This window comes from Aedes albopictus, chromosome 1 (assembly GCF_035046485.1).
Source record: "Aedes albopictus strain Foshan chromosome 1, AalbF5, whole genome shotgun sequence".
Taxonomy (NCBI): Eukaryota; Metazoa; Arthropoda; class Insecta; order Diptera; family Culicidae; genus Aedes; species Aedes albopictus.
Window position 1 is genome coordinate 21,882,938 of NC_085136.1, and position 25,548 is coordinate 21,908,485.

Sequence of the window (25,548 nt, forward strand, 5' to 3'; positions counted from 1 at the left end):
TGTTAGCTAGGCAGGAACTGACTACATACTGCGGAACTGAAGACGCGAGGCGCGGCGGGAACATGAGCCAGCAGATTTGTTGGTCCTACCTACGTCGCAAACAATATATGCATTGCAATGCTCGCTCCCGTCCGGTTTGGTTCGGTAAATATCCTGCTTGGTAGGAAATTTTTCACCGGTTTTTTCTCCTGGTTTCATTTGCCGGTGGGTATAATAGAGCATTCCCGGCGTGAAAGTGTGCCTCAACTCACAGGGCTTGATGTGAGCGTTTCCGCGAGAATCTCATTGTGAGTATTTGTGAAAATGTCACTGAAATTTAGAATCTATCTGAAAAATTATGAAAATTTCACAAAAAAATCAAGGATAATCACTGTCTAACAATCACTATGAAAATATCTCTGAGGAACATTGTGAGCGTCATAGTGATAATCACCAGAGAATCTTTGCGAGAAACTCACTGACATTTTTTGTGAGAATTGCACTGAAAGTCTCTGTGAGAATCACATTGAGAATCTCTTCGAGAATCTCACTGAGAATCGTTGTGAAAATTTCACTGAGATTTGCTGTGATAATCTCACAGAGAATCTCACTATGCGGTTCTTAGTGCGAATCTTAAGAATTCTTTTGAAAGTCTTTATAAGAATGTAGCTGAAGATTATAAAGAAAATCTGTCTCAAAAACTATAAAAATCTCACTGACAAAATTATGAGATTCTAATCACTATGAGAATATCACTGAGGTACATTGTGAGCGTCTTAGTGAGAAACTGATTGACATTTTTGTGAGAATCGCACTGAGAGTCTCTGTGAGAATCACACTGAGAATCTTATTGAGAATCGCACTGAGAATCTTTGAGGAAATTTAACTGAGAATTACTGTGATAATATCACAGAGAATATGTGTGTTCTTACTGCGAACACTATGAGATTTTCATTGAGAAACGCAAGAATTTCTTCAAAAGTCTTAATAAGAATGTGTCTAAAGATTATAAAGAGAATCTATCTGAAAAACTTTGCAAATCTTACTGCGCATCCATAGAGGGTCTCAATTAAAAGAGGGTCTCACTATCTTAGAATTTCAAAGAGAATCTCTGTAAGAACATAACTAGAAACCAGTATGAGATTCTCTCTAACAAACACTATGAGAGTATCACTGAGAACCATTACGATCGTATTAGTGAGATCCACTATGAAAATCTCAGCGAGAATCGCATTGAGAGTCTCAGTGAGAATCACACTGACAATCTCTGTGAAAATCTTGTTGAGATTCTTTATGAAAATATCACTGAGATTTACTTGATAATCTTACAGCGAATCTGTGAGTTCTCAAGTCAGAATCTCAAGAATTCCTTTAAAAGTATTTTTAAGAATATATCTGAAGATTATAAAGAGAATCTGTCTGAAAAACTATGAAAATTTCACTGACAAAATTTTGAGATTCTATCTAATCACTATGAAAATATCACTGAGGACCATTTTGAGCGTTTTAGTGGTAACCACTATTTGAATCTCAGCGAGAAACTCACTGAGGTTTTTTTAGTGAGAATCGCTCTGAGAGACTCTGTGAGAATCACACAGAGAATCTCTGTGAGAATCACACAGAGAATCTCTGTGAGAATCTCACTGAGAATCTTTATGAAAATTTCACTGAGATTTACTGTGATAATCTCACAGAGATTCTGTGTGTTTCTTACTGCGAACACTATGAGATTTTCACTGAGAATATCAAGAATTTCTTCAAATGTCTTTATAAGAATGTATCTGAAGATTATAGAGAGAATCTATCTGAAAAACTATACATGTAAATCCCACTACGAATTCATAGAGGATCTTACTAGGAATATTATTGGAATTTCAAAGAGAATCACTGTGAGAATCCGAGCAAGAAACCAATATGAGATTCTATCTAACAATCACTATGCGAATATCACTGGAGCGTCATTAGGAGCGTCTGAGTGAGAATCACTATGAGAATCTCAGCGAGAATCTCACTGAGTTTTTGTGAGAATCGCATTGAGTCTCTGTGAGAATCTCATCTTTCTGAAAATTTCACTGAGATTTTCTGCTTTAGTTTCACAGATTATCTACGAATTTATCTCTGGTATAACTATGCGATTCTCACTGAGAAGTTCAAGAATTGTTTCAAAAGTATTTATAAGAATGTATCTGAAAATAATCTGTCTGAAAAACAACTCGCTGAGAAAATAATGAGATTCTATCTAGCAATCACTATGAGAATATCACTGAGGAACCTTGTGAGCGTCTTAGTGAGCACCACTATGAGAATCACAGCGCGAAACTCACTGAGATTTTTCGTGAGAATCGCACTGCGAGGCGAGAGAATCACACTACAGAGAATCTCTGTGAGAATCACAATGAGTATCATCGTGAGAATCACAATGAGTATCATCGTGAGAATCGCACAGAAAACCTTTATGAGAATCTCCCTGAGAATATCACTAAGTATCTCACTCGGCGGGAAGCCTACTGGGAATTCCTCCAAAATTTGTACTAAAGGTTTCCAAGAATCTCACTGGGAATCTGTAGCAAATCTTAATGCGAATCTCTATGAGCATCGCATTCTGATTCACTTTGAGAGTCTCACTAAGAATCATTATGAGAATTTCTGCTAGAATCTCACTGAAAATCTTCGCGAGACTCTATTTGAGATTTCCAGCGAGAGTGTGGGCCTCAACTCACGAGCGTAGGTGAGATTTCTACAATATCTTCCAGGAAAATCTCCCACATATTCTCGCTTCACAACTGCACAATAATCTCGATGAATGTCTTTAAGGAAACCTAAATGAGAATCTTATGGGAACCTCCTTGAGAACACAAGCAGATTTATGTTTACATTTAGACATCACAACAGGAATCTTATGGAATATTTTCGGAAATTTGTAGGCTAAAAGCCTACACAAATGTTTCAATAATAATTACCGAAACTTGATTTCCAGTACATATTTCCTTGAAAATCTGGGACGAATCCTGAGAGGACCCTGGAACGAACGAATCCTGAGAGGACTCTGGGACGAATCCTGAGAGGACTCTGGGACGAATCCTGAGAGGACTCTGGGACGTATCCTGAGAGGACTCTGGGACGAATCCTGAGAGGACTCTGGGACGAATCCTGAAAGGACTCTGAAACGGATCCTGAGAGGACTCTGGGACGAATCCTGACAGGACTCTGGGACGAATCCTGACAGGACTCTGGGACGAATCCTGACAGGACTCTGGGACGAATCCTGACAGGACTCTGGGACGAATCCTGACAGGACTCTGGGACGAATCCTGACAGGACTCTGGGACGAATCCTGACAGGACTCTGGGACGAATCCTGACAGGACTCTGGGACGAATCCTGACAGGACTCTGGGACGAATCCTGACAGGACTCTGGGACGAATCCTGACAGGACTCTGGGACGAATCCTGACAGGACTCTGGGACGAATCCTGACAGGACTCTGGGACGAATCCTGACAGGACTCTGGGACGAATCCTGACAGGACTCTGGGACGAATCCTGACAGGACTCTGGGACGAATCCTGACAGGACTCTGGGACGAATCCTGACAGGACTCTGGGACGAATCCTGACAGGACTCTGGGACGAATCCTGACAGGACTCTGGGACGAATCCTGACAGGACTCTGGGACGAATCCTGACAGGACTCTGGGACGAATCCTGACAGGACTCTGGGACGAATCCTGACAGGACTCTGGGACGAATCCTGACAGGACTCTGGGACGAATCCTGACAGGACTCTGGGACGAATGCTGACAGGACTCTGGGACGAATCCAGAGAGGACTCTGGGACGAATCCAGAGAGGACTCTGGGACGAATCCAGAGAGGACTCTGGGACGAATCCAGAGAGGACTCTGGGACGAATCCAGAGAGGACTCTGGGACGAATCCAGAGAGGACTCTGGGACGAATCCAGAGAGGACTCTGGGACGAATCCTGGTAGGACTCTGGGACGAATCCAGAGAGGACTCTGGGACGAATCCTGAGAGGACTCTGGGACGAATCCTGAGAGGACTCTGGGACGAATCCTGAGAGGACTCTGGGACGAATCCTGAGAGGACTCTGGGACGAATCTTGAGAGGACTCTGGGACGAATCCTGAGAGGACTCTGGGACGAATCCAGAGAGGACTCTGGGACGAATCCTGGTAGGACTCTGGGACGAATCCAGAGAGGACTCTGGGACGAATCCTGAGAGGACTCTGGGACGAATCCTGAGAGGACTCTGGGACGAATCCTGAGAGGACTCTGGGACGAATCCTGAGAGGACTCTGGGACGAATCCTGAGAGGACTCTGGGACGAATCCTGAGAGGACTCTGGGACGAATCCTGAGAGGACTCTGGGACGAATCCTGAGAGGACTCTGGGACGAATCCTGAGAGGACTCTGGGACGAATCCTGAGAGGACTCTGGGACGAATCCTGAGAGGACTCTGGGACGAATCCTGAGAGGACTCTGGGACGAATCCTGAGAGGACTTTGGGACGAATCTTGAGAGGACTCTGGGACGAATCCTGAGAGGACTCTGGGACGAATCTTGAGAGGACTCTGGGACGAATCCAGAGAGGACTCTGGGACGAATCCAAAGAGCACTCTGGGACGAATACTGAGAGGACTCTGGGACGAATCCTGGTAGGACTCTGGGACGAATCCTGAGAGGACTCTGGGACGAATCCTGAGAGGACTCTGGGACGAATCCTGAGAGGACTCTGGGACGAATCTTGAGAGGACTCTGGGACGAATCCTGAGAGGACTCTGCGACGAATCTTGAGAGGACTCTGGGACGAATCCTGAGAGGACTCTGGGACGAATCCTGAGAGGACTCTGGGACGAATCCTGAGAGGACTCTGGGACGAATCCTGAGAGGACTCTGGGACGAATCCTGAGAGGACTCTGGGACGAATCCTGAGAGGACTCTGGGACGAATCCTGAGAGGACTTTGGGACGAATCTTGAGAGGACTCTGGGACGAATCCTGAGAGGACTCTGGGACGAATCTTGAGAGGACTCTGGGACGAATCCAGAGAGGACTCTGGGACGAATCCAAAGAGGACTCTGGGACGAATACTGAGAGGACTCTGGGACGAATCCTGGTAGGACTCTGGGACGAATCCTGAGAGGACTCTGGGACGAATCCTGAGAGGACTCTGGGACGAATCCTGAGAGGACTCTGGGACGAATCCTGAGAGGACTCTGGGACGAATCTTGAGAGGACTCTGGGACGAATCCTGAGAGGACTCTGCGACGAATCTTGAGAGGACTCTGGGACGAATCCTGAGAGGACTCTGGGACGAATCCTGAGAGAACTCTGGGACGAATCCTGAGAGGACTCTGGGACGAATCCTGAGAGGACTCTGGGACGAATCCTGAGAGGACTCTGGGACGAATCCTGAGAGGGCTCTGGGACGAATCCTGAGAGGACTCTGGGACGAATCCTGAGAGGACTCAAAGAGGAAATTCAATATTAGAATCTTTCTGAAATTCTTTTTTCTTGTAAATATAACATTTTTAAAGAAAATTCCTCATGATTTGGCACATTTTTAAGCTCTTCCTGTGGTTTTCTCAAGATTTTACAAATAAGTGTAAAGAGGTATCAACGTTTCCAATTTCAATGATAAAACATGGCTATTCAATCTCACGGTACGGACCTATTATTCGGAGGGAGAGACCGCCTGGCTAGATGAACATCAACTCCGACAAACAGGCAATGAGCTTCTGTTCCAACCCTTCTTGTCGACGTCGCCGTCGCACCTGACAAAGGTACCTCTACTTCCTTCCTCTCCCGTTGAATCGTTGAGTTGGGTTGTTGATGAATCAAAGCGTTTATTTATTTGCCAGTGCCCTCCAGTCCAGACCGGCATAGCCCCTTCCTCCCCATAGTCATCTCCGGTGTTCAGTCAGTGTTGTTTCGCAAAGCAGCCAAATTTTATGCTCTTTTATCAAAGGAAATTGTGGTACCTATTTTTTTTTCGGTAGTATACGACGGTCCGAAACCCAAAAAAACTCATTCCTACTTTCAAGGCCTCTGCTCCCCATGCGTAAGGATGGGATGCGCCCGAACAAAGGTCAAGGAACGAACACTGTCTCTGGTCGTTTGATGTTGGCAACCAGCACCGCCCGCACCACCGTTAGCGTTTGATATATTAATTTTGGCAGAAAGGAAACGAAGAGCTGGGCACAACGTGGTTCAGATGTTTACGATAGAAGATAGTTATTAATAAGATTTTAATAAAGATATTCAGCTCTAAACGACCGAAGATAAGCTCATGAAATGAAATGTAGCCTGCAAAGTTCTCACTGAGAATCTAAAAAGAATTTCATTGATAAAATCAGTGAAAAACTGTTCGAATAAGGTACACCGGGGCAAGTTGAAACGGGTGGGGCAAGATGAAACAGCGGATTAACATGATGTTTTTCAATGACGATAAACAATTTGATTGCCATAACACATACTTTCTGATTCAAACAATCTTTTAACGAAGGATACATTTCCAAATTCTATTGAGATGTATTTCAAAACTTCGCGTTTCATCTTGCCCCACCCGTTTCAGTTTGCCCCGGTGTACCTTAATATTGAGAATCACTACGAAAATCTCACTGAGATTCCCAATGAGAATCTATGTGAGAATCTCACTGGATATCACTGAGAATCTTGCGAGAGCCTCACCGAAAATCTAACCAAGAGTCTCAATGAAAATTTATGTGAGACTATCAATGAGAGTCTGTAAGAAACTTATTGAAAATCTCTGTGAAAATCTCATTGAGGAGCTTAATGAGAATCACTAAAAGAACCACACTGAGAACAACTAAGTAAACCTAACTGAGAATCACTATGCGTATCTCAATGGGATTTCTCTGAGAATCTAGCTGAGAATATCTGTTAGAAATTCACTAAGAATCACTACGAGAATATCACTAAACACATCTGCGAAATGCTGACAATATCCGCGAGAGTTTCTGAAAGAATTTCACAGTTACTCAAATGAGAATCTCATTGAAAATCATTATGACAATCGCTGCGAGAATCTCATTAAGAATATCCGCGAGAATCTGAAAATCTTTTCGAGATTCTCACTCAGAACATCTGCGAGAGTCTCACTGAGATCCTTTGCGAAAGAATCATAGAAATTCTTTGTGAGAATCCGTGGGAATATCACTGAAAGTCTCACCAAAATCCTTACTAAGAATATCTACAAGAATGTCACAAAAAAACTTTGTCTCACTGAGAACCTCTGCAAGAGTATCACGTATTATTTGCGAGAATCTCACTGAGAAAATCACTGCAAAATTTTGTGTAAACTGTGTGAATCTCATCACTGACAATTTCACTAAAAATCCTACTGAAAGTCTCACGGGATATCACTGAGAGTCACTGCGAGAATCTAACTGAAAGAATCTCTTCTAGAATCTCACATCGAATCTTAGTGCGAGTCTCACTATCTGAGGAATCTTGCGAGATTTTCATAAAGAATCTGCAAAAAAATATCTCTGTAAATATCACATTGAGGATCTTCGTAACCATCATTAAGAGCATCACATTGAGGACTATTAAGGGAATCAGATTGAGAATCATTCCCAAGTAACATTTTGAGGTTTTGGGAACCGTCATAAAAACCGATTGCCCTAAGACCTCTTATTATGCTGGTTATTTTTATGCACTTTTAATTTATACCCCGCATAAAAAAGGAAAAGCTATTCAGAACCAGAGGGAGGTTGGAAAATGGGCATTTCAGGGGGTCTCACGGAGTTTCAGCGGAATAACAGGAAATCTCAAGAGTGTTTCAAGGGGTACCAGGGTATCTGAGGGCCTTAAAAAGTTTTGGGGTCCTCTCAGGGAGTTATAATAGGGGGTACCATGGCATGTAGGGCTCAGCAGCTTTTAGGGGATCTCAATGGCATCTCAGGAAGTTCCAGGGACATTTCAGGGGGTACCTGGAGGTCCCAGAGGCTTTAAGGGGGTCTCAATGGTGTCTCAGGGGATCTCAAGAGGTTCGAATGTGCTCCAGGGCCTGGGGCGTTACAGGGTATCTCAGGGATGGGTCCGTGAGAATTTCGGAAGCTTTCAAAGATGTTTCAGAGAATTTTGCCCTTAAATCCCTGTAATACATTTGAAATAAAATGGGGTGTCAGGTTCTTTGCTTCAAGGGTGTTCCTGAAACTGCCTTGATACGTTCCTGCCTGGAAATGTCTCCAAACGCTCCTGAAACTCTCTGAACGTTCCCATTGTAACATCATTAAAATCATCATAATTAGTAAATTGAAATGCCCCCGAAAACCTTGCCAAGGCTCCAGAATCCCTTTTTAATGCTTCTGAAACCCCTTGAAACGCTCCTGAAATGCTATCAAAGGCTCCTTAAACCTCTAAGAACACTCTTAAAACGTTCCTAAAACCTCCTGAAAGCACTGAAATCCCTTGAAACCTTTGTAACGCCCTTTAAAGGCTTCTGAGAACCCCCTGAATCGTCCTTAACGCCCCTTGAAACGTCTCTGAAACCCTCTTAATACTACTGAAACGCCCCTGACATCCCCGTAATACCATTTGAACGTCAGCAAAACCTGACGGAACGCCCTTAAAAGGCCCCAGAAATCCCATGAAACAACCCCTTAAAACGCCCCTGAAGCGTCTTGAAACCTGATGTTTTTGGGCTCACTGATAAGCTATCTGAGAATCTCACTGAGAATGTCTATTATGAACGCACTGAAAATTCTACGAGAATATTACTTAAAGCATATCTGCGAACTACTGAGAATATCCGCGAGTGTCTCTGCAAGAATTTCACAGTTATTTCTATGAGAATGTTATTGAAAATCATTATGACAATCGCTGAATTTCCACGAAAATCTATCTGAGAATCTCCGGGAGAGTCTTACTGAGAACCTATGCGAGAGAATCACAGAAATTCTTTGCGAGAATCTCAGTGAAAATCTCATTGAAAGTCTCGCCAATGGCCTAACAGAGAAGCTGTCAAAAATCTCACAAAAAAGCTTCATGTCACTGTGAACCTCTGCGAGAGTATGACAGCATTTTTTTGCGAGAATCTCTCTAAGAATCTCACTGGAAAACAGTGAAAACTGCGTGAATCTCGTTGAAGAATCTCATTGGCGAATCTCACTGACAATGTCACTGAGAATCCCACTGAGAATGTCATTGGAAATCACTGTGAATCACGCTCAAAATCTCTGCAAGAATCTTACTTCGAACCTTAGTGAGAGTCATTTAGTGAGAATCACTAAAATAACCACACTAAGAACTACTAAGGGAAACCAAATATCATTTATAATGTTTTTATGATGGTACTAAGAGTCCCTTCTATGTAGTTGGAGCTAGATAGTCTCACTGCCAAGTTATCTGAGAATCTCACTGAGAATATCTGTTTATAATTTCTACGAGAATATCTGCGAAAACCTGAGAATATCCACAGGAGTCTCTTTAAGAATTTCACAGTTATAACCTATGAGAATCTTATTGAAAACCACTATGACAATCGCTGCGAGAATCTTTATCTGAGAATCTCTGCGGGAGTTTCACTGAGATCCTCTGCGAGGGAATCAAAGATTTTTTGCGAGAATCTTACAGAAAGTCTCTCACCGAAAGCCTTACTGAGAAGCTCTATGAGAATCTCACAAAAAATCTTTGCTACAGTCAAACTGTGAAACTTTGCAAGAAATTTACTGACTACTCGGCTTTACTCGACGAAAATCAAACTGACAATCTCTGCCGAAAACTTCAGTATGTACTAAGAATCTTTGCAAGAATCCCACTGAGAATCTTTGCATTTTTTTTTTCTTTGCAATAATCTCGCTGAGAATCTTTCCGAGATTCTCATTGAGAATCTCTTCGAGAATGTCACTGAAAATCTTTTCAAGAATCAGGCTCAAAACCACTCCAAAAAATCTCACTGAGAATCGCTTCTAGAATCTCACTGAGAATCTCTACGAAAATCTCATTGAGAGTCTATATGAGAACTTCAACTCAACACTGAGATTCTTTGCGAAAGTCTCACTGAGAACCTCTGCGAGTGACTCACAGAAAATCTTTGCGAGAATCTCTCTAAGAATCTCTGTGACAGCCTCACAGAAAGTCCATTCAAAACTTTTACTGAGAAGCTCCACAAAAATCTCACAAAAAATCTTTGCAATTATCGAAATGTAAAACTTTACAAGAATCTGACTGAAATTCTTTGCAAGAAACTTAAGTACTAAGAATCTCACTAAGAAGCTTGATATTTTACTCATTACTCTTGCAAGAATCACACTGAGCAATGCTATGAGAATCATTTCAAGAATCTCCCTTGAAAATTCTTCGAGAATCTCACCGAGTCTCTTCTAAAATCTCATTGAGAATCTCCAAAGCAACTCACGGAGAATCCAACTCAGCATTTATGAGAGAATCTCACTGGAAATCATTGAGAATCTCACCGGAATTTTTTGCGAGAATCTCGATGCAAATTTTTGCGATAATCTTGCTTAAATTTTCTGTGAGATATCACTAAGAAACTATGTGACAATCACACTGGAAAATCTTGACCGATTTTCATTGAGAATCTGCGAGAAACTCAGTGGGAATTTCTGCGAAAACCTCACTATCACTATGAGAATCCGAATGTGAATAAATATGAGAATCTTTGCGAGAATCCAATTAGGAGATTCTCACTGAGAATCTCTTCTAGAATTTCACTGAGAATCTCTTCCAGAACATCACTGAGAATGTCTTCTAGAATCTTACGGAGAATCTTTTCGAAAATCTCATTGAGAATCTCACTAAGTACCTCCAGAGGAACTCACTGAAAATTTTCACGAAGAATATAACTGAACATTTATGTGGGAATCTCATTAAAATCATTTCGAATCTCGCTGAAAATCTCTTGGAGAATCCCGATTTGAATCTTTGCGAACGTCTCACCGAGAGTCTCACTATGAATTTCTGTGAGATATCACTGAGAAATTGTGCAAGAATCTCATTGAGAATCTCACTTAAATTCTCACCAAAAACCTTACCGAGAAGCTCTACGAGAATCTCACAAAAAAAAAAACGTCGAAGAACTTGGCAAGAATATGACTGACAATCTCTTCCGAAAACCTAAGAACTAAGAATCTCACTGAGAATTTACACATTTTTTTCCTTTATTTTTGACTGATAATCTTTGCAATAATCTTACTGAGAATCACCGGAGAAACTCACTTAAGTTCCGAAAATGTTCAAGGAGCATCCCACTGAGCATCTATGTGAGAATCTCACTGGAAATCAGTGAAAATTTCTTCGAGAATCTAAATTCGACGAATCTTTGCGACCGTCTCACCGAGAATCTCAGTAAGAATTTATATGAGTATCACCGGGACATCATGTGAGAATCTCACTGGAAAATGATGTGAAGTTTTCACCGAGAATCTGCGAGAAACTTACTGGGAATATCTGTGAAAATCTCACTGTGAATATCGGTCAGAATCTCTGTAAGGATCTCACAGAGAATCTCACTGAGAATCAATGTGAGAATCTTAACCCGGGAGCGGTCGCGTAGTGTATCACCGGCGAAACTCACTTAAATTTCGAAAAAAATAAGAAGAATCCCACTGAGAATCTATGTGTCTGGAAATCAGTGATAATTTCTACGAGAATCTCATTTCGAATCTTTGCAAGCGTCTCACTGAGAATCTCAGTAGGAATTTATATGAGTATCACCGAGAAAACACGTAAGAATCTCACTGGGAAATGATGTGAGATTTTCACTGATAATCTGCGAGAAAATCACTGGGAATGTCTGCGAAAATCTCACTGTGAGTATCGGTAAGAATCTCCCTGGGAATCTCACTGAGTATCCACATGAGAATCTTAACGAGAATCTAATCAGAAATCTCTGCGAGAGTCTATCTGTAAATATCTGCAAGAGACTAATTGAACGCTTCTAGAACTCACTTAGACTATCCGCCAGAGTCTCAGCGAAAGTCTCAGCGAGAGACTCTCAGAGGGTTTTTGTTTTTATTTGCCTAAATCCCGTTATCTGACAATTTGATGAGCTCAAGTGCGAGATAATCTCATTAAATTTAGACTCGAGTACAGACAGTTTTTCGAGTAGAGAGAGTTTCTCGAACACAGGGAGCTTCTCGAGTAAAGCGAGTTTCCTGAGTACAGAACAAGTTTCTCGAGTAGAGAGAGCTTCTCAAGTACAGGGAAAGTTTCTCGAGTACAGAGACTTTCTCGAACATAGAGAGTTTCCGGAATACTGGGAGTTTCTTGAGTACAAAGAGTTTCTCGAGTAGAGAGAGTTTCTCGAGTACAGGGAGTTTCTCGAGTAGAGAGAGAGAGAGCTTCTCTCTCGAGTACAGAGTGTTTCTTGAGTGCAGAGAGTTTCTCGAGTACAGCGCGATTTTCTTGAGTGCAAAGAGCTTCTCGAGAAGAGAGTGCTTCTCAAGTACAGAGAGTTCCTCGAGTAGAGAGAGTTTCTCGAGTACAGAGAGTTTCTCGAGTAGAGAGAGAGCTTCTCAAGTACAGAGAGTTTCTTGAGTACAGCGAGATTTTCTTGAGTGCAAAGAGTTTCTCGAGAAGAGAGAGCTTCTCAAGTACAAAGAGTGTTTCTTGAGTACAGAGAGTTTCTTGAGTGCAGAGAGTTTCTCGAGTACAGCGAGATTTTCTTGAGTGCAAAGAGTTTCTCGAGAAGAGAGAGCTTCTCAAGTACAGAGAGTTCCTCTAGTAGAGAGAGCTTCTCAAGTACAGAGCGTTTCTTAAGTACAGAGAGTTTCTCGAGTAAAGCCGGTATCTCGAGTACAGAGAGAGCTTCTTGAGTGCAAAGAGTTTCTCAAGAAGAGAGAGCTTCTCAAGTACAGAGTGTTTCTCGAGTAGAGAGAGTTTCTCAAGTACAGAGAGTTTCTTGAGTACAGAGAGTTTCTCGAGTACAAAGAGTATCTCGAGTAGGGAGAGTTTCTTGAGTGCAAAGAGTTTCTCAAGAAGAAAGAGCTTCTCAAGTACAGAGAGTTTCTCGAGTAGAGAGTGCTTCTCAATTACAGAGAATTTCTCGAGGACAGAGCGTTTCTCGAGTGTTGAGTTTCTCGAGTACAGAGAGTTTCTCGAGCAGAGAGAGCTTCTCAAGTACAGAGAGTTTCTCGAGTACAGAGAAAGCTTCTTGAGTGCAAAGAGTTACTCGAGAAGAGAGTGCTTCTCAAGTACAGAGAGTTTCTCAAGAACAGATAGTTTTTCGAGTACAGAGAGTTTCTTGAGTGCAGAGAGTTTCTCGAGTACAGTGAGATTTTCTTGAGTGCAAAAAGTTTCTCGAGCAGAGAGAGCTTCTCAAGTACAGAGAGTTTATTTAGTAGAGAGATCTTCTCAAGTACAGATTGTTTCTTGAGTACAGAGAGTTTTTCGAGTACCGAGAGAGCTTTTTGTGTACAAAGAGTTTCTCGAATAGAGAGAGCTTCTCAAGTACAGAGAGTTTCTCGAGTGCAGAGAGTTTCTTGAGTACAGAGAGAGCTTCTTGAGTGTAAAGAGTTTCTCGAGAAGAGAGAGTTTCTTAAGTTTAGAGAGTTTCTCGAGTACAGAGTGCTTCTTAAGTACAGAGAGTTTCTCGAGTATGGAGTTTCTCAAATAAAGCGAGTTTCTCGAGTACAGAGACTTTCTCAAGTAGAGAGAACTTCTCAGGTACAGAGAGTTTATCAATTACAGAGAGTTTCTCGAATACAGAGTTTCCGGAGTACTGAGAGCTTCTCGAGTACAGAGAGTTTTCGAAGTAGGGAGAGTCTCTCGAGTACAGAGTTTTTGAAGTTCAGAGTAAATCGCCACTAACTATCACGCTGGACCACTGTGCTTCCTTCTAAAACGGTACCTTCACAAAGAAAAATGGCCCTATCATCAACCACGGGAAAACCCCATTCCCCGTATAGAACTCAATCGATCCTAACCAGAGCAAATCACCCACCTCCAAAGCGCAAAGCGGCTGTTTCGCTTGGTGGTCCAGAAATAAAACAGACAACCAGACATTCGAGTCGGTGCCCTGTGGAAGGAAAAACCCAGAGAGCGGTAGACGATCCCGCTTGTAATAATGGTGGCTGCCCAGGTTGTAAAATGAAATGACTGTATTTTCCACCCTTACCCCCACCCGAAATCCTCGATGAAAACTCAAATGTTTGTTATGTTTCTCGTGTTCTCTTTGTTTGGCGAAAACACGGTGGCAGGATCCCAGGTACATGCAGGTCAATAGCGTGTATCAGGTAACTTCTATCATCTGTTTTCCACGGGAGGACGATGGCGAATTGGAAACCCTAAAATTTACTCTAGGAATGCCCAAACAACCTTCGTGTACTGGAGAAGAAATCAAAAGGGGTTGATTTTCGTAGTTGTTGGAGTTTGCTGCCCGACCAGAATCACATAATAAAACTATAACAAAATCATGACAACTGTCGTCGATTTTGTTCTACAGATTCTCCCATGATTCGCACTCAGAATCTCTGTGAAAATCACACTAAGAGTCTCTAGGAGAATTTCAATGTGATTATCTGTGAAAATTTAACTGAGAATCTCAGTGAAAATCTCATTGAGAATTTCAGTGAAAGTCTCACTGAGAATCTTAGTGGGAATCTCACTGAGAATCTCAGTGAAAATCTCACTGAGAATCTCAGTGAAAATCTCACTGAGAATCTCAGTGACAATATCACTGAGGCTATCAGCAAAAATTTCACTGAGAAACTCAGTGAAAATCTCACTGATAATTTCAGTGAAAATCTTACTAAGAATCTCAGTGAAAATCTCACTGGGAATCACAGTGAAAACCTCACTGATAACCTGCGTGAGATGCGCACTAGGAATTTCACTAAGAATCATTGAGAATCTCAGGGAGAATCTCTCTGAGAATGTTTGCATAAATGTCACTAAGAGTATCTGTGAGAATCTCACTGGTAAACACTATGAGAATCTCATTGGCTGCCTCAATTAGAATGATGAACGTAATGAGAATCTTTGTGATAAGCTCAAAGAAAATAATCACGAGAATTTCTCTGAGAATCTGTATGGAAGTCTCTCTGAGGTTCCCTGTGAGTCTCATTAGGAATCTCTACTAGAAACTAGGTAAGAATCTTAGTGATCGCCCAAGCCTTCCAAATAAACGAATAAGTAAAAATAAAATTAAAAAAAAATCTTAGTGAGAATCGCACCTGAGAAACACTGCGAAAATGTAATTGAACATCATTTAAAAAAATATGATTGTGTTTTTTTCAACTGGTCGGGTTACCCTTTGTGGCATTCCTCTGGAATAGTGAGTTCACGAGTCGTTGCTGTTGTCGTTTTTTTGTTTCGTGCAAACTACCGGTACCATTAAGGGTGTTGGATGAGGTTTTCTATTTTTCGGCTACATCAAATCGAGACTATTAGTCTCGGATTTATTTGACCCAAAGCAGGGCATGAGCTTTTATGTTGTCTTTTCCAGGCTTGTGTGGTTGGGAAGGATCTATTGTTGGCGGTATGTTACTATAGTCTTTAGTTTTTTTTTTCTTTCTATTCTTCAGGTCATTGGAGTATAGAAGTAAAATTGGATCGAGTCAATAACCCAGAAATATCGATGACATGCTATTTTTTAATCCTTTGGGTTCTACCGCAGTAACATTGTTTAGTCAAACAGACTAGAATATGTCCTTAAAACCATTATAAATCCAAAATGAAAGGTATAAGGTTTTATTAAGGTTCTCAAAGCCTCTACAAGACTAATTTGTCATCAAAATGTTACTTGTGTAGTCATAGTTTTTAGTTTTAATAAGGCATCCAGCTTGGAACTATCAATGAATGTTTCCGAAGCAATTCCTGGAGGAATTCTGGAGATTTTTATGGAAAAAATCCTGGAAGAAATTTTCGGAAGAATTCCTGACTTGCTTCGGAAATTCCTCCAGAACTCCTCTAGAAATTCCTCCGGATAGTTCTCTAGGAATTCCTTCGGAAATTCCTCCAGGAATTCATTCGTAAATTCCTCCAGGAATTCCTTCGTAAATTCCTCCAGGAATTTCTTCGTAAATTCCTCCAGGAATTCCTTCGTAAATTCCTCCAGGAATTCCTTCGGAAATTCCTCCAGGAATGCCTTCGGAAATTCCTCCAGGAATTCCTTCGAAAATTCCTCCAGGAAATCCTTCCGAAATTCCTCCAGGAATTCTTTCGGAAATTCCTCCAGGAATTCCTTCGGAAATTCCTCCAGGAATTCCTTCGGAAATTCCTCCAGGAATTCCTTCGGAAATTCCTCCGGGAATTCCTTCGGAAATTCCTCCGGGAATTCCTTCGGAAATTCCTCCGGGAATTCCTTCGGAAATTCCTCCGGGAATTCCTTCGGAAATTCCTCCGGGAATTCCTTCGGAAATTCCTCCGGGAATTCCTTCGGAAATTCCTCCGGGAATTCCTTCGGAAATTCCTCCGGGAATTCCTTCGGAAATTCCTCCGGGAATTCCTTCGGAAATTCCTCCGGGAATTCCTTCGGAAATTCCTCCGGGAATTCCTTCGGAAATTCCTCCGGGAATTCCTTCGGAAATTCCTCCGGGAATTCCTTCGGAAATTCCTCCGGGAATTCCTTCGGAAATTCCTCCGGGAATTCCTTCGGAAATTCCTCCGGGAATTCCTTCGGAAATTCCTCCGGGAATTCCTTCGGAAATTCCTCCGGGAATTCCTTCGGAAATTCCTCCGGGAATTCCTTCGGAAATTCCTCCGGGAATTCCTTCGGAAATTCCTCCGGGAATTCCTTCGGAAATTCCTCCGGGAATTCCTTCGGAAATTCCTCCGGGAATTCCTTCGGAAATTCCTCCGGGAATTCCTTCGGAAATTCCTCCGGGAATTCCTTCAGAAATTCCTCCGGGAATTCCTTCGGAAATTCCTCCGGGAATTCCTTCGGAAATTCCTTCGGGAATTCCTTCGGAAATTCCTCCGGGAATTCCTTCGGGAATTCCTCCAGGAATTCCTCCGGAAATTCCTCCAGGAATTCCTCCGGAAATTCCTCCAGGAATTCCTCCGGAAATTCCTCCAGGAATTCCTCCGGAAATTCCTCCAGGAATTCCTCCGGAAATTCCTCCAGGAATTCCTCCGGAAATTCCTCCAGGAATTCCTCCGGAAATTCCTCCAGGAATTCCTCCGGAAATTCCTCCAGGAATTCCTCCGGAAATTCCTCCAGGAATTCCTCCGGAAATTCCTCCAGGAATTCCTCCGGAAATTCCTCCAGGAATTCCTCCGGAAATTCCTCCAGGAATTCCTCCGGAAATTCCTCCAGGAATTCCTCCGGAAATTCCTCCAGGAATTCCTCCGGAAATTCCTCCAGGAATTCCTCCGGAAATTCCTCCAGGAATTCCTCCGGAAATTCCTCCAGGAATTCCTCCGGAAATTCCTCCAGGAATTCCTCCGGAAATTCCTCCAGGAATTCCTCCGGAAATTCCTCCAGGAATTCCTCCGGAAATTCCTCCAGGAATTCCTCCGGAAATTCCTCCAGGAATTCCTCCGGAAATTCCTCCAGGAATTCCTCCGGAAATTCCTCCAGGAATTCCTCCGGAAATTCCTCCAGGAATTCCTCCGGAAATTCCTCCAGGAATTCCTCCGGAAATTCCTCCAGGAATTCCTCCGGAAATTCCTCCAGGAATTCCTCCGGAAATTCCTCCAGGAATTCCTCCGGAAATTCCTCCAGGAATTCCTCCGGAAATTCCTCCAGGAATTCCTCCGGAAATTCCTCCAGGAATTCCTCCGGAAATTCCTCCAGGAATTCCTCCGGAAATTCCTCCAGGAATTCCTCCGGAAATTCCTCCAGGAATTCCTCCGGAAATTCCTCCAGGAATTCCTCCGGAAATTCCTCCAGGAATTCCTCCGGAAATTCCTCCAGGAATTCCTCCGGAAATTCCTCCAGGAATTCCTCCGGAAATTCCTCCAGGAATTCCTCCGGAAATTCCTCCAGGAATTCCTCCGGAAATTCCTCCAGGAATTCCTCCGGAAATTCCTCCAGGAATTCCTCCGGAAATTCCTCCAGGAATTCCTCCGGAAATTCCTCCAGGAATTCCTCCGGAAATTCCTCCAGGAATTCCTCCGGAAATTCCTCCAGGAATTCCTCCGGAAATTCCTCCAGGAATTCCTCCGGAAATTCCTCCAGGAATTCCTCCGGAAATTCCTCCAGGAATTCCTCCGGAAATTCCTCCAGGAATTCCTCCGGAAATTCCTCCAGGAATTCCTCCGGAAATTCCTCCAGGAATTCCTCCGGAAATTCCTCCAGGAATTCCTCCGGAAATTCCTCCAGGAATTCCTCCGGAAATTCCTCCAGGAATTCCTCCGGAAATTCCTCCAGGAATTCCTCCGGAAATTCCTCCAGGAATTCCTCCGGAAATTCCTCCAGGAATTCCTCCGGAAATTCCTCCAGGAATTCCTCCGGAAATTCCTCCAGGAATTCCTCCGGAAATTCCTCCAGGAATTCCTCCGGAAATTCCTCCAGGAATTCCTCCGGAAATTCCTCCAGGAATTCCTCCGGAAATTCCTCCAGGAATTCCTCCGGAAATTCCTCCAGGAATTCCTCCGGAAATTCCTCCAGGAATTCCTCCGGATATTCCTCCAGCAATTCCTCCACGGATTCCTCCAGCAATTCCCCCAGGAATTCCTCCGGAAATTCCTCCAGGAATTCCTCCGGAAATTCCTCCAGGAATTCCTCCGGAAATTCCTCCAGGAATTCCTCCGGAAATTCCTCCAGGAATTCCTCCGGAAATTCCTCCAGGAATTCCTCCGGAAATTCCTCCAGGAATTCCTCCGGAAATTCCTCCAGGAATTCCTCCGGAAATTCCTCCAGGAATTCCTCCGGAAATTCCTCCAGGAATTCCTCCGGAAATTCCTCCAGGAATTCCTCCGGAAATTCCTCCAGGAATTCCTCCGGAAATTCCTCCAGGAATTCCTCCGGAAATTCCTCCAGGAATTCCTCCGGAAATTCCTCCAGGAATTCCTCCGGAAATTCCTCCAGGAATTCCTCCGGAAATTCCTCCAGGAATTCCTCCGGAAATTCCTCCAGGAATTCCTCCGGAAATTCCTCCAGGAATTCCTCCGGAAATTCCTCCAGGAATTCCTCCGGAAATTCCTCCAGGAATTCCTCCGGAAATTCCTCCAGGAATTCCTCCGGAAATTCCTCCAGGAATTCCTCCGGAAATTCCTCCAGGAATTCCTCCGGAAATTCCTCCAGGAATTCCTCCGGAAATTCCTCCAGGAATTCCTCCGGAAATTCCTCCAGGAATTCCTCCGGAAATTCCTCCAGGAATTCCTCCGGAAATTCCTCCAGGAATTCCTCCGGAAATTCCTCCAGGAATTCCTCCGGAAATTCCTCCAGGAATTCCTCCGGAAATTCCTCCAGGAATTCCTCCGGAAATTCCTCCAGGAATTCCTCCGGAAATTCCTCCAGGAATTCCTCCGGAAATTCCTCCAGGAATTCCTCCGGAAATTCCTCCAGGAATTCCTCCGGAAATTCCTCCAGGAATTCCTCCGGAAATTCCTCCAGGAATTCCTCCGGAAATTCCTCCAGGAATTCCTCCGGAAATTCCTCCAGGAATTCCTCCGGAAATTCCTCCAGGAATTCCTCCGGAAATTCCTCCAGGAATTCCTCCGGAAATTCCTCCAGGAATTCCTCCGGATATTCCTCCAGCAATTCCTCCACGGATTCCTCCAGCAATTCCCCCAGGAATTCCTCCGGAAATTCCTCCAGGAATTCCTCCGGAAATTCCTCCAGGAATTCCTCCGGAAATTCCTCCAGGAATTCCTCCGGAAATTCCTCCAGGAATTCCTCCGGAAATTCCTCCAGGAATTCCTCCGGAAATTCCTCCAGGAATTCCTCCGGAAATTCCTCCAGGAATTCCTCCGGAAATTCCTCCAGGAATTCCTCCGGAAATTCCTCCAGGAATTCCTCCGGAAATTCCTCCAGGAATTCCTCCGGAAATTCCTCCAGGAATTCCTCCGGAAATTCCTCCAGGAATTCCTCCGGAAATTCCTCCAGGAATTCCTCCGGAAATTCCTCCAGGAATTCCTCCGGAAATTCCTCCAGGAATTCCTCCGGAAATTCCTCCAGGAATTCCTCCGGAAATTCCTCCAGGAATTCCTCCGGAAATTCCTCCAGGAATTCCTCCGGAAATTCCTCCAGGAATTCCTCCGGAAATTCCTCCAGGAATTCCTCCGGAAATTCCTCCAGGAATTCCTCCGGAAATTCCTCCAGGAATTCCTCCGGAAATTCCTCCAGGAATTCCTCCGGAAATTCCTCCAGGAATTCCTCCGGAAATTCCTCCAGGAATTCCTCCGGAAATTCCTCCAGGAATTCCTCCGGAAATTCCTCCAGGAATTCCTCCGGAAATTCCTCCAGGAATTCCTCCGGAAATTCCTCCAGGAATTCCTCCGGAAATTCCTCCAGGAATTCCTCCGGAAATTCCTCCAGGAATTCCTCCGGAAATTCCTCCAGGAATTCCTCCGGAAATTCCTCCAGGAATTCCTCCGGAAATTCCTCCAGGAATTCCTCCGGAAATTCCTCCAGGAATTCCTCCGGAAATTCCTCCAGGAATTCCTCCGGAAATTCCTCCAGGAATTCCTCCGGAAATTCCTCCAGGAATTCCTCCGGAAATTCCTCCAGGAATTCCTCCGGAAATTCCTCCAGGAATTCCTCCGGAAATTCCTCCAGGAATTCCTCCGGAAATTCCTCCAGGAATTCCTCCGGAAATTCCTCCAGGAATTCCTCCGGAAATTCCTCCAGGAATTCCTCCGGAAATTCCTCCAGGAATTCCTCCGGAAATTCCTCCAGGAATTCCTCCGGAAATTCCTCCAGGAATTCCTCCGGAAATTCCTCCAGGAATTCCTCCGGAAATTCCTCCAGGAATTCCTCCGGAAATTCCTCCAGGAATTCCTCCGGAAATTCCTCCAGGAATTCCTCCGGAAGTTCCTCCAGGAATTCCTCCGGAAGTTCCTCCAGGAATTCCTCCGGAAGTTCCTCCAGGAATTCCTCCGGAAATTCCTCCAGGAATTCCTCCGGAAATTCCTCCAGGAATTCCTCCGGATATTCCTCCAGCAATTCCTCCACGGATTCCTCCAGCAATTCCCCCAGGAATTCCTTCGGAAATTCCTCCAGGAATTCCTTCGTAATTTCCTCTAGGATACTTTTATTCTTCTTACTGGCTCTACGTTCCTAATGGAACTAGGTGTGCTTTTTTAAGTTTCAACATGGCCACACTGCATGGTTTTGCTGATTATTCGTGTGTTTACCGCCTCGGCCATACGAGTTCCAACTCTGTTACTATTTGAACTCAATCAAGACTAAAAGAACAGAATTCCAAAGTTTAAAACACCAAACCAAGAGGAAGTAGCACGGCCAGACGAAACACGGAGGTAGGTAGCTACCCGGTTGTCTGTGTGTCTGTCAATCTGTTTTTCTCTAAGGAAACGCCATCCTTCCGAGTACGGCCACTTCACACTTCTCCCCATTTTGGGTTTGCCCACATTGCTACACGTGTTTTGCGCGCTGTTTAACTCCTACGACAAACAACCCTTCCGTTCCCGTATGCCATTATTATAGGAGAAAATAACACCATACACTGACTGTGCTGCAGCACTAGGCTACACTCCGGTTGGTTGTGCTGCTGGTCTTCGTCGTCGAAGTTTAATGGCAGCAGCGGAGTGAAATGAAACAAATTGCAAAACCCATTCTACAAAATAGACACCAACCAACCAACCTTCATACTAGCAACGAAATAATGGCGATAAAATGATAAATCTATCCACCTTTGGTGAGTTCTGGGTTATGAGGCGCACCAAAACTCTTCCAGAGAATTTTCCTGGGATTTCTTAAGAAATACCTTCTGAGATTACTTTAAATGTTCCTAAATTAATTCAAAATTCTCTCCGAAATTTCTCTAGAAACTAATTCCAAGATTTCTCAAGGAATGCTTTTGGGATTACCCCAGCATTTTTTTTTCAGAAGTTTTTTATGACTTATGTCTGGGAATTCCTACAAAATCACCCAAGTTTTCTTCCGGAAATTCTCCAGAAGTGCTCTCAGAGATTGCTTCAGGAATGCCTTCCAAGATTTATATAGACACATCTTCCAAAATTCCTGGGATCCCTTCCAGTAATTTCATACGCGATTCTTCCCGGAGCTTCTTCTGGATTTTTTTCAGGAATTCTTTCTGAGATCCTACCTTTTCACTTATGGTTATTCCTACAAGAACCTCTTTCAGTATCTCTCCAGAATTGCTTCTGCGATTCTGTCAGAAATTGCTTCTGGAATTTCTCCAGGAACTCCTTTGTGGATTCTTTCTGGAACTTCTTCCGGGATTTCGTTGACAAATTCTTGCCAGGATCTTTCTGAAGATTCGTTGGGAACTGAAAACTGCTTCCGAGATTTCTCCAGAAATTCTTTCCAGAATTCATCAAGAAAATCTTTTCATATTTTCTACAAGTTTTCCGTTTGGAATTCCTGCAGTTCCTGCTGGAATTCCTCCAGAAGTCCATTCTGGAATTCTTCCAGATGCGTCCAATGAACATTATCCAAGAGTTTATTTTTATTGTTTTTAGCAATTCCTTCTGCAGTTTTGATTTATGACATTTTTTATGAAGTTCATACAGGATTTCTATGTTGATATACTCGAGCAAGTTTCTTTAGTTTTTTCCTTCAACAGGAGTTCCTGGAGGAATTCAAGATGGAGCCTTTAAGAAGGCTCAGAAGAAATTAGGAATCTCAGAAGATGCTTATGAAGAAATCCCAAATAAACTACAGCAAGAATCTCATCTAGAAGTCTCCGGGAACCCACAAGAAACTCACGCAGGAGTCACATTTGAGGAGGCACCACGAAGAATATCTTGGAGAAATCCTGGATGGAATTCCTGTGGTATCGATCAAAAACGATCAATTCTGACTATACATGTCAATGGTTGCTCCTCCGTGATTGATCTGAACTGGTACCAATTGCACTAAGATCCAACTGAATAAGGGGCTGGGACATTTCACTTATTCTCAAAGTGCAATTTTAGCAGCTGGGAAGGGAAAGGAATGTTAGAGTGTACTGGTTGTTGCTACTAGAGACCGAGAGCGCTCTGCGTCCCCACAACCCGCACGGACTGGGGTATTTGTTGTTAGACGGAAAGGATGGGAGATCTGGTAGTCACCGTTGGGTCAGTGATGCGATCCATGGATAGGGGTTATTTATACAGGGGATGGCCAAAATGTTTGGGATAGGCAACTTTTTTTCACCCACAAAAAAATTCAACATGCTGTAACTTTTCATAGAGTGCATCAAAAAATCTCAAATTTTGACTGTTTGTCAACCTATTATATGTGCGTCATTGGTACAAATTTGGGTTCAATTGATTAATATTTCGCAAAGTTAGAACTGTTCGCGTAAAACACTATTTTTTAGACAACTAATTTTTGAACTGTCATATCTCGGAAACCAGTGAACCGAATTGAATGATTTTTTTAACGTTTATCAACAATACATTGATACTAAATACGACGTAATAAAATGTAATATTTTCTCACGACGAATTAAGTTATACCGGGTTGAAATTTTTACCCATATAGAGGAAAATAAGTCAAATTTACAATACCACACAAAAATTATTAAATGTGTTCTTCCTTCAATTTAAATAGGCTCTAATATATCTGATTAGAGATAATTTGAGAACAGAAGTGGAAAATCTTTGGATATCAACACGAAAATTTAATGACATTGATTTAAAAAAAATACATTTTTTCGAAAAAAATCCAAAAAGTGTCATCCATGATAACTTTTTTCAACGTTTAAAAAGTACCTATGTTTTAATGGTTTGTGAAGCATTTACATATTGTTAGTGTACGTTCAAAATTTCATTCAATTCGGTTCACTGGTTCCCGAGATATGACAGCTCAAAAATGAGTTGTCTAAAAAATAGTGTTTTACGCGAACAGTTCCAACTTTGCGAAATATTAATCAATCGAGCCCAAATTTGTACCAATGATGCACATATAGTAGGTTGACAAACAGTCAAAATTTGAGATTTTTTGATGCGCTCTATTAAAAGTTATAGCATGTTGAACTTTTTTGTGAGAGAAAAAAAAGTTGCCTATCCCAAACATTTTGGCCATCCCCTGTAGTGTTCGTGATATATTGTGTGGTGAATAAGGTGAATAAGGTCAAGCGGCACAGCACGCTTTGGTTGCATAACTTATAGGCGTTATATATACACTGTGCTGTGAGTGGAAGTTGGAAGGGAGGGAAACTACTTTTTTCCAATTCGTTTCTGGTTCTAGCGATGGCTATGAACATATGAATATGAGTTGTATATGTAGAGAAGAGAGAGCGAGAGAAAGTGGATAGAAAGATACAAAGTAGGATGAAAAGGACGAGCCAGGGATTGAATCCATGACCTTCTGCATACGAATCAGAAGCGGTAGCCACTAGACCACCAAGCCCGTCATCCCGGATGGAATTCCTGTGGTATCTCCCAGAAAGGCCTCCTGAAGGGATGTCTCCGTGCCGTCATCAAGTCATCAGCCATCACACTTTCCCAGGCACGCAAACCCTACAAGTTGAATAAAATCAAACCACCCATAAAAAAACTGGCAAGTCCGAAAGCTGACAACATTTTTCGAAGTCCGAATCGTAAACAACAAGGCCACGAAACGTCAAAGGCTTAGAAAAAAAAATATATATATATTAGCAACCGGAATATGTAGTACCCCATAATAATTAGAACACTATTACTCATGAGGACGGACGACGGTTACTTACCACCTAGCTGTTTGAATCAAGTTGATGCCTTACCTAGAAAGAAATGGAGAAAGAATCACAAGGTTAATCGTTGATAGAACAGTTTTAACATCTGATTGAAGTAATTTAACCATATATTGCCTTTCAACAATCAACATTGTTGTACGGTGGTACTGAAAATTTCAAATTCATTAACATTCTGGTAGTATAACTGAACGATATTGTGAGCAACTTCTTTGAGGAATATAGATTTTTTAGGAAGAGCTGTAGAAAGAAAAACTACACTTCGGTTGACGGTTCAACTAGGGATGAACCACGGTATACAGAAGGTGATATATTCTTTAACGAACCTAACATCGAAATGACTGCAAAAACTCTCAGGTCATTTTGACACATGTAACATGAGCAAGAAAAGGATGACAACAAGATCGATAAAGTATATAGAATTTACGATCCGTCTTTTTCGCGCATGTGTGTGATCTGTCAAAATGACCTGAGAAGTCTCAAACATTTTCATGGCTAGTTTTGTTGGTGTAATGAAGAATTCCCAAAATCTGACAGCTTTTTGATGGCGTAATTCAAATCGATCATAGGTGATCTAGTACTCCACATCAATTTGAACAACGTGAAAGACGATAGAACGACGTCACAAGTTTACATCCAAAATTGATGTTTACATAGGTTACTATCCTGCCTTGTGATCTTATGCCGTGGGAATGAACATTTGATTTAGAATCTATACTACGCCTACTGTGATGGGTTTGGGCGTCGCTATGGGTTACACATGTAGCTTCAAATTCTGCACGCCTACTACCTACTACTGACGACACTACTCCTCGTG

The 25,548-nt window shown here is 42.8% G+C and overlaps 3 protein-coding genes across 4 annotated transcripts in view; 2 read left to right on the forward strand and 1 right to left on the reverse strand.

Annotated features, from left to right (window-relative positions):
* LOC109433644 (glutamine-dependent NAD(+) synthetase) overlaps positions 1-25,548 on the reverse strand; it is a 297,418-nt gene that overhangs the window by 105,009 nt on the left and 166,861 nt on the right. The window lies entirely within an intron of this gene.
* Positions 1-25,548, forward strand: part of LOC109433641 (cytosolic carboxypeptidase 2) — a 225,163-nt gene that overhangs the window by 32,101 nt on the left and 167,514 nt on the right. The gene's annotated exons all lie outside the window — the stretch shown is intronic.
* Positions 118-16,278, forward strand: LOC134287491 (ring-infected erythrocyte surface antigen-like). The gene is made up of 5 exons (XM_062851456.1): positions 118-160; positions 437-644; positions 740-758; positions 1,074-1,400; positions 14,482-16,278. The coding sequence occupies exons 1-5, from the start codon at positions 118-120 to the stop codon at positions 14,827-14,829; spliced, it is 945 nt and encodes a 314-aa protein (XP_062707440.1). The 3' UTR covers positions 14,830-16,278.

What these genes read in the sequence shown, in the direction of transcription:
- LOC134287491 (XM_062851456.1), top strand. Translation starts at nt 118, where the DNA reads ATGCTCGCTCCCGTCCGGTTTGGTTCGGTAAATATCCTGCTTG. An exon ending in TTCGGTAAATATCCTGCTTG is followed by an intron (nt 161 to 436) that starts GTAGGAAATTTT and finishes GATAATCACCAG; the next exon opens with AGAATCTTTGCGAGAAACTC. An exon ending in ATTATAAAGAGAATCTGTCT is followed by an intron (nt 1,401 to 14,481) that starts GAAAAACTATGA and finishes AAGAGTCTCTAG; the next exon opens with GAGAATTTCAATGTGATTAT.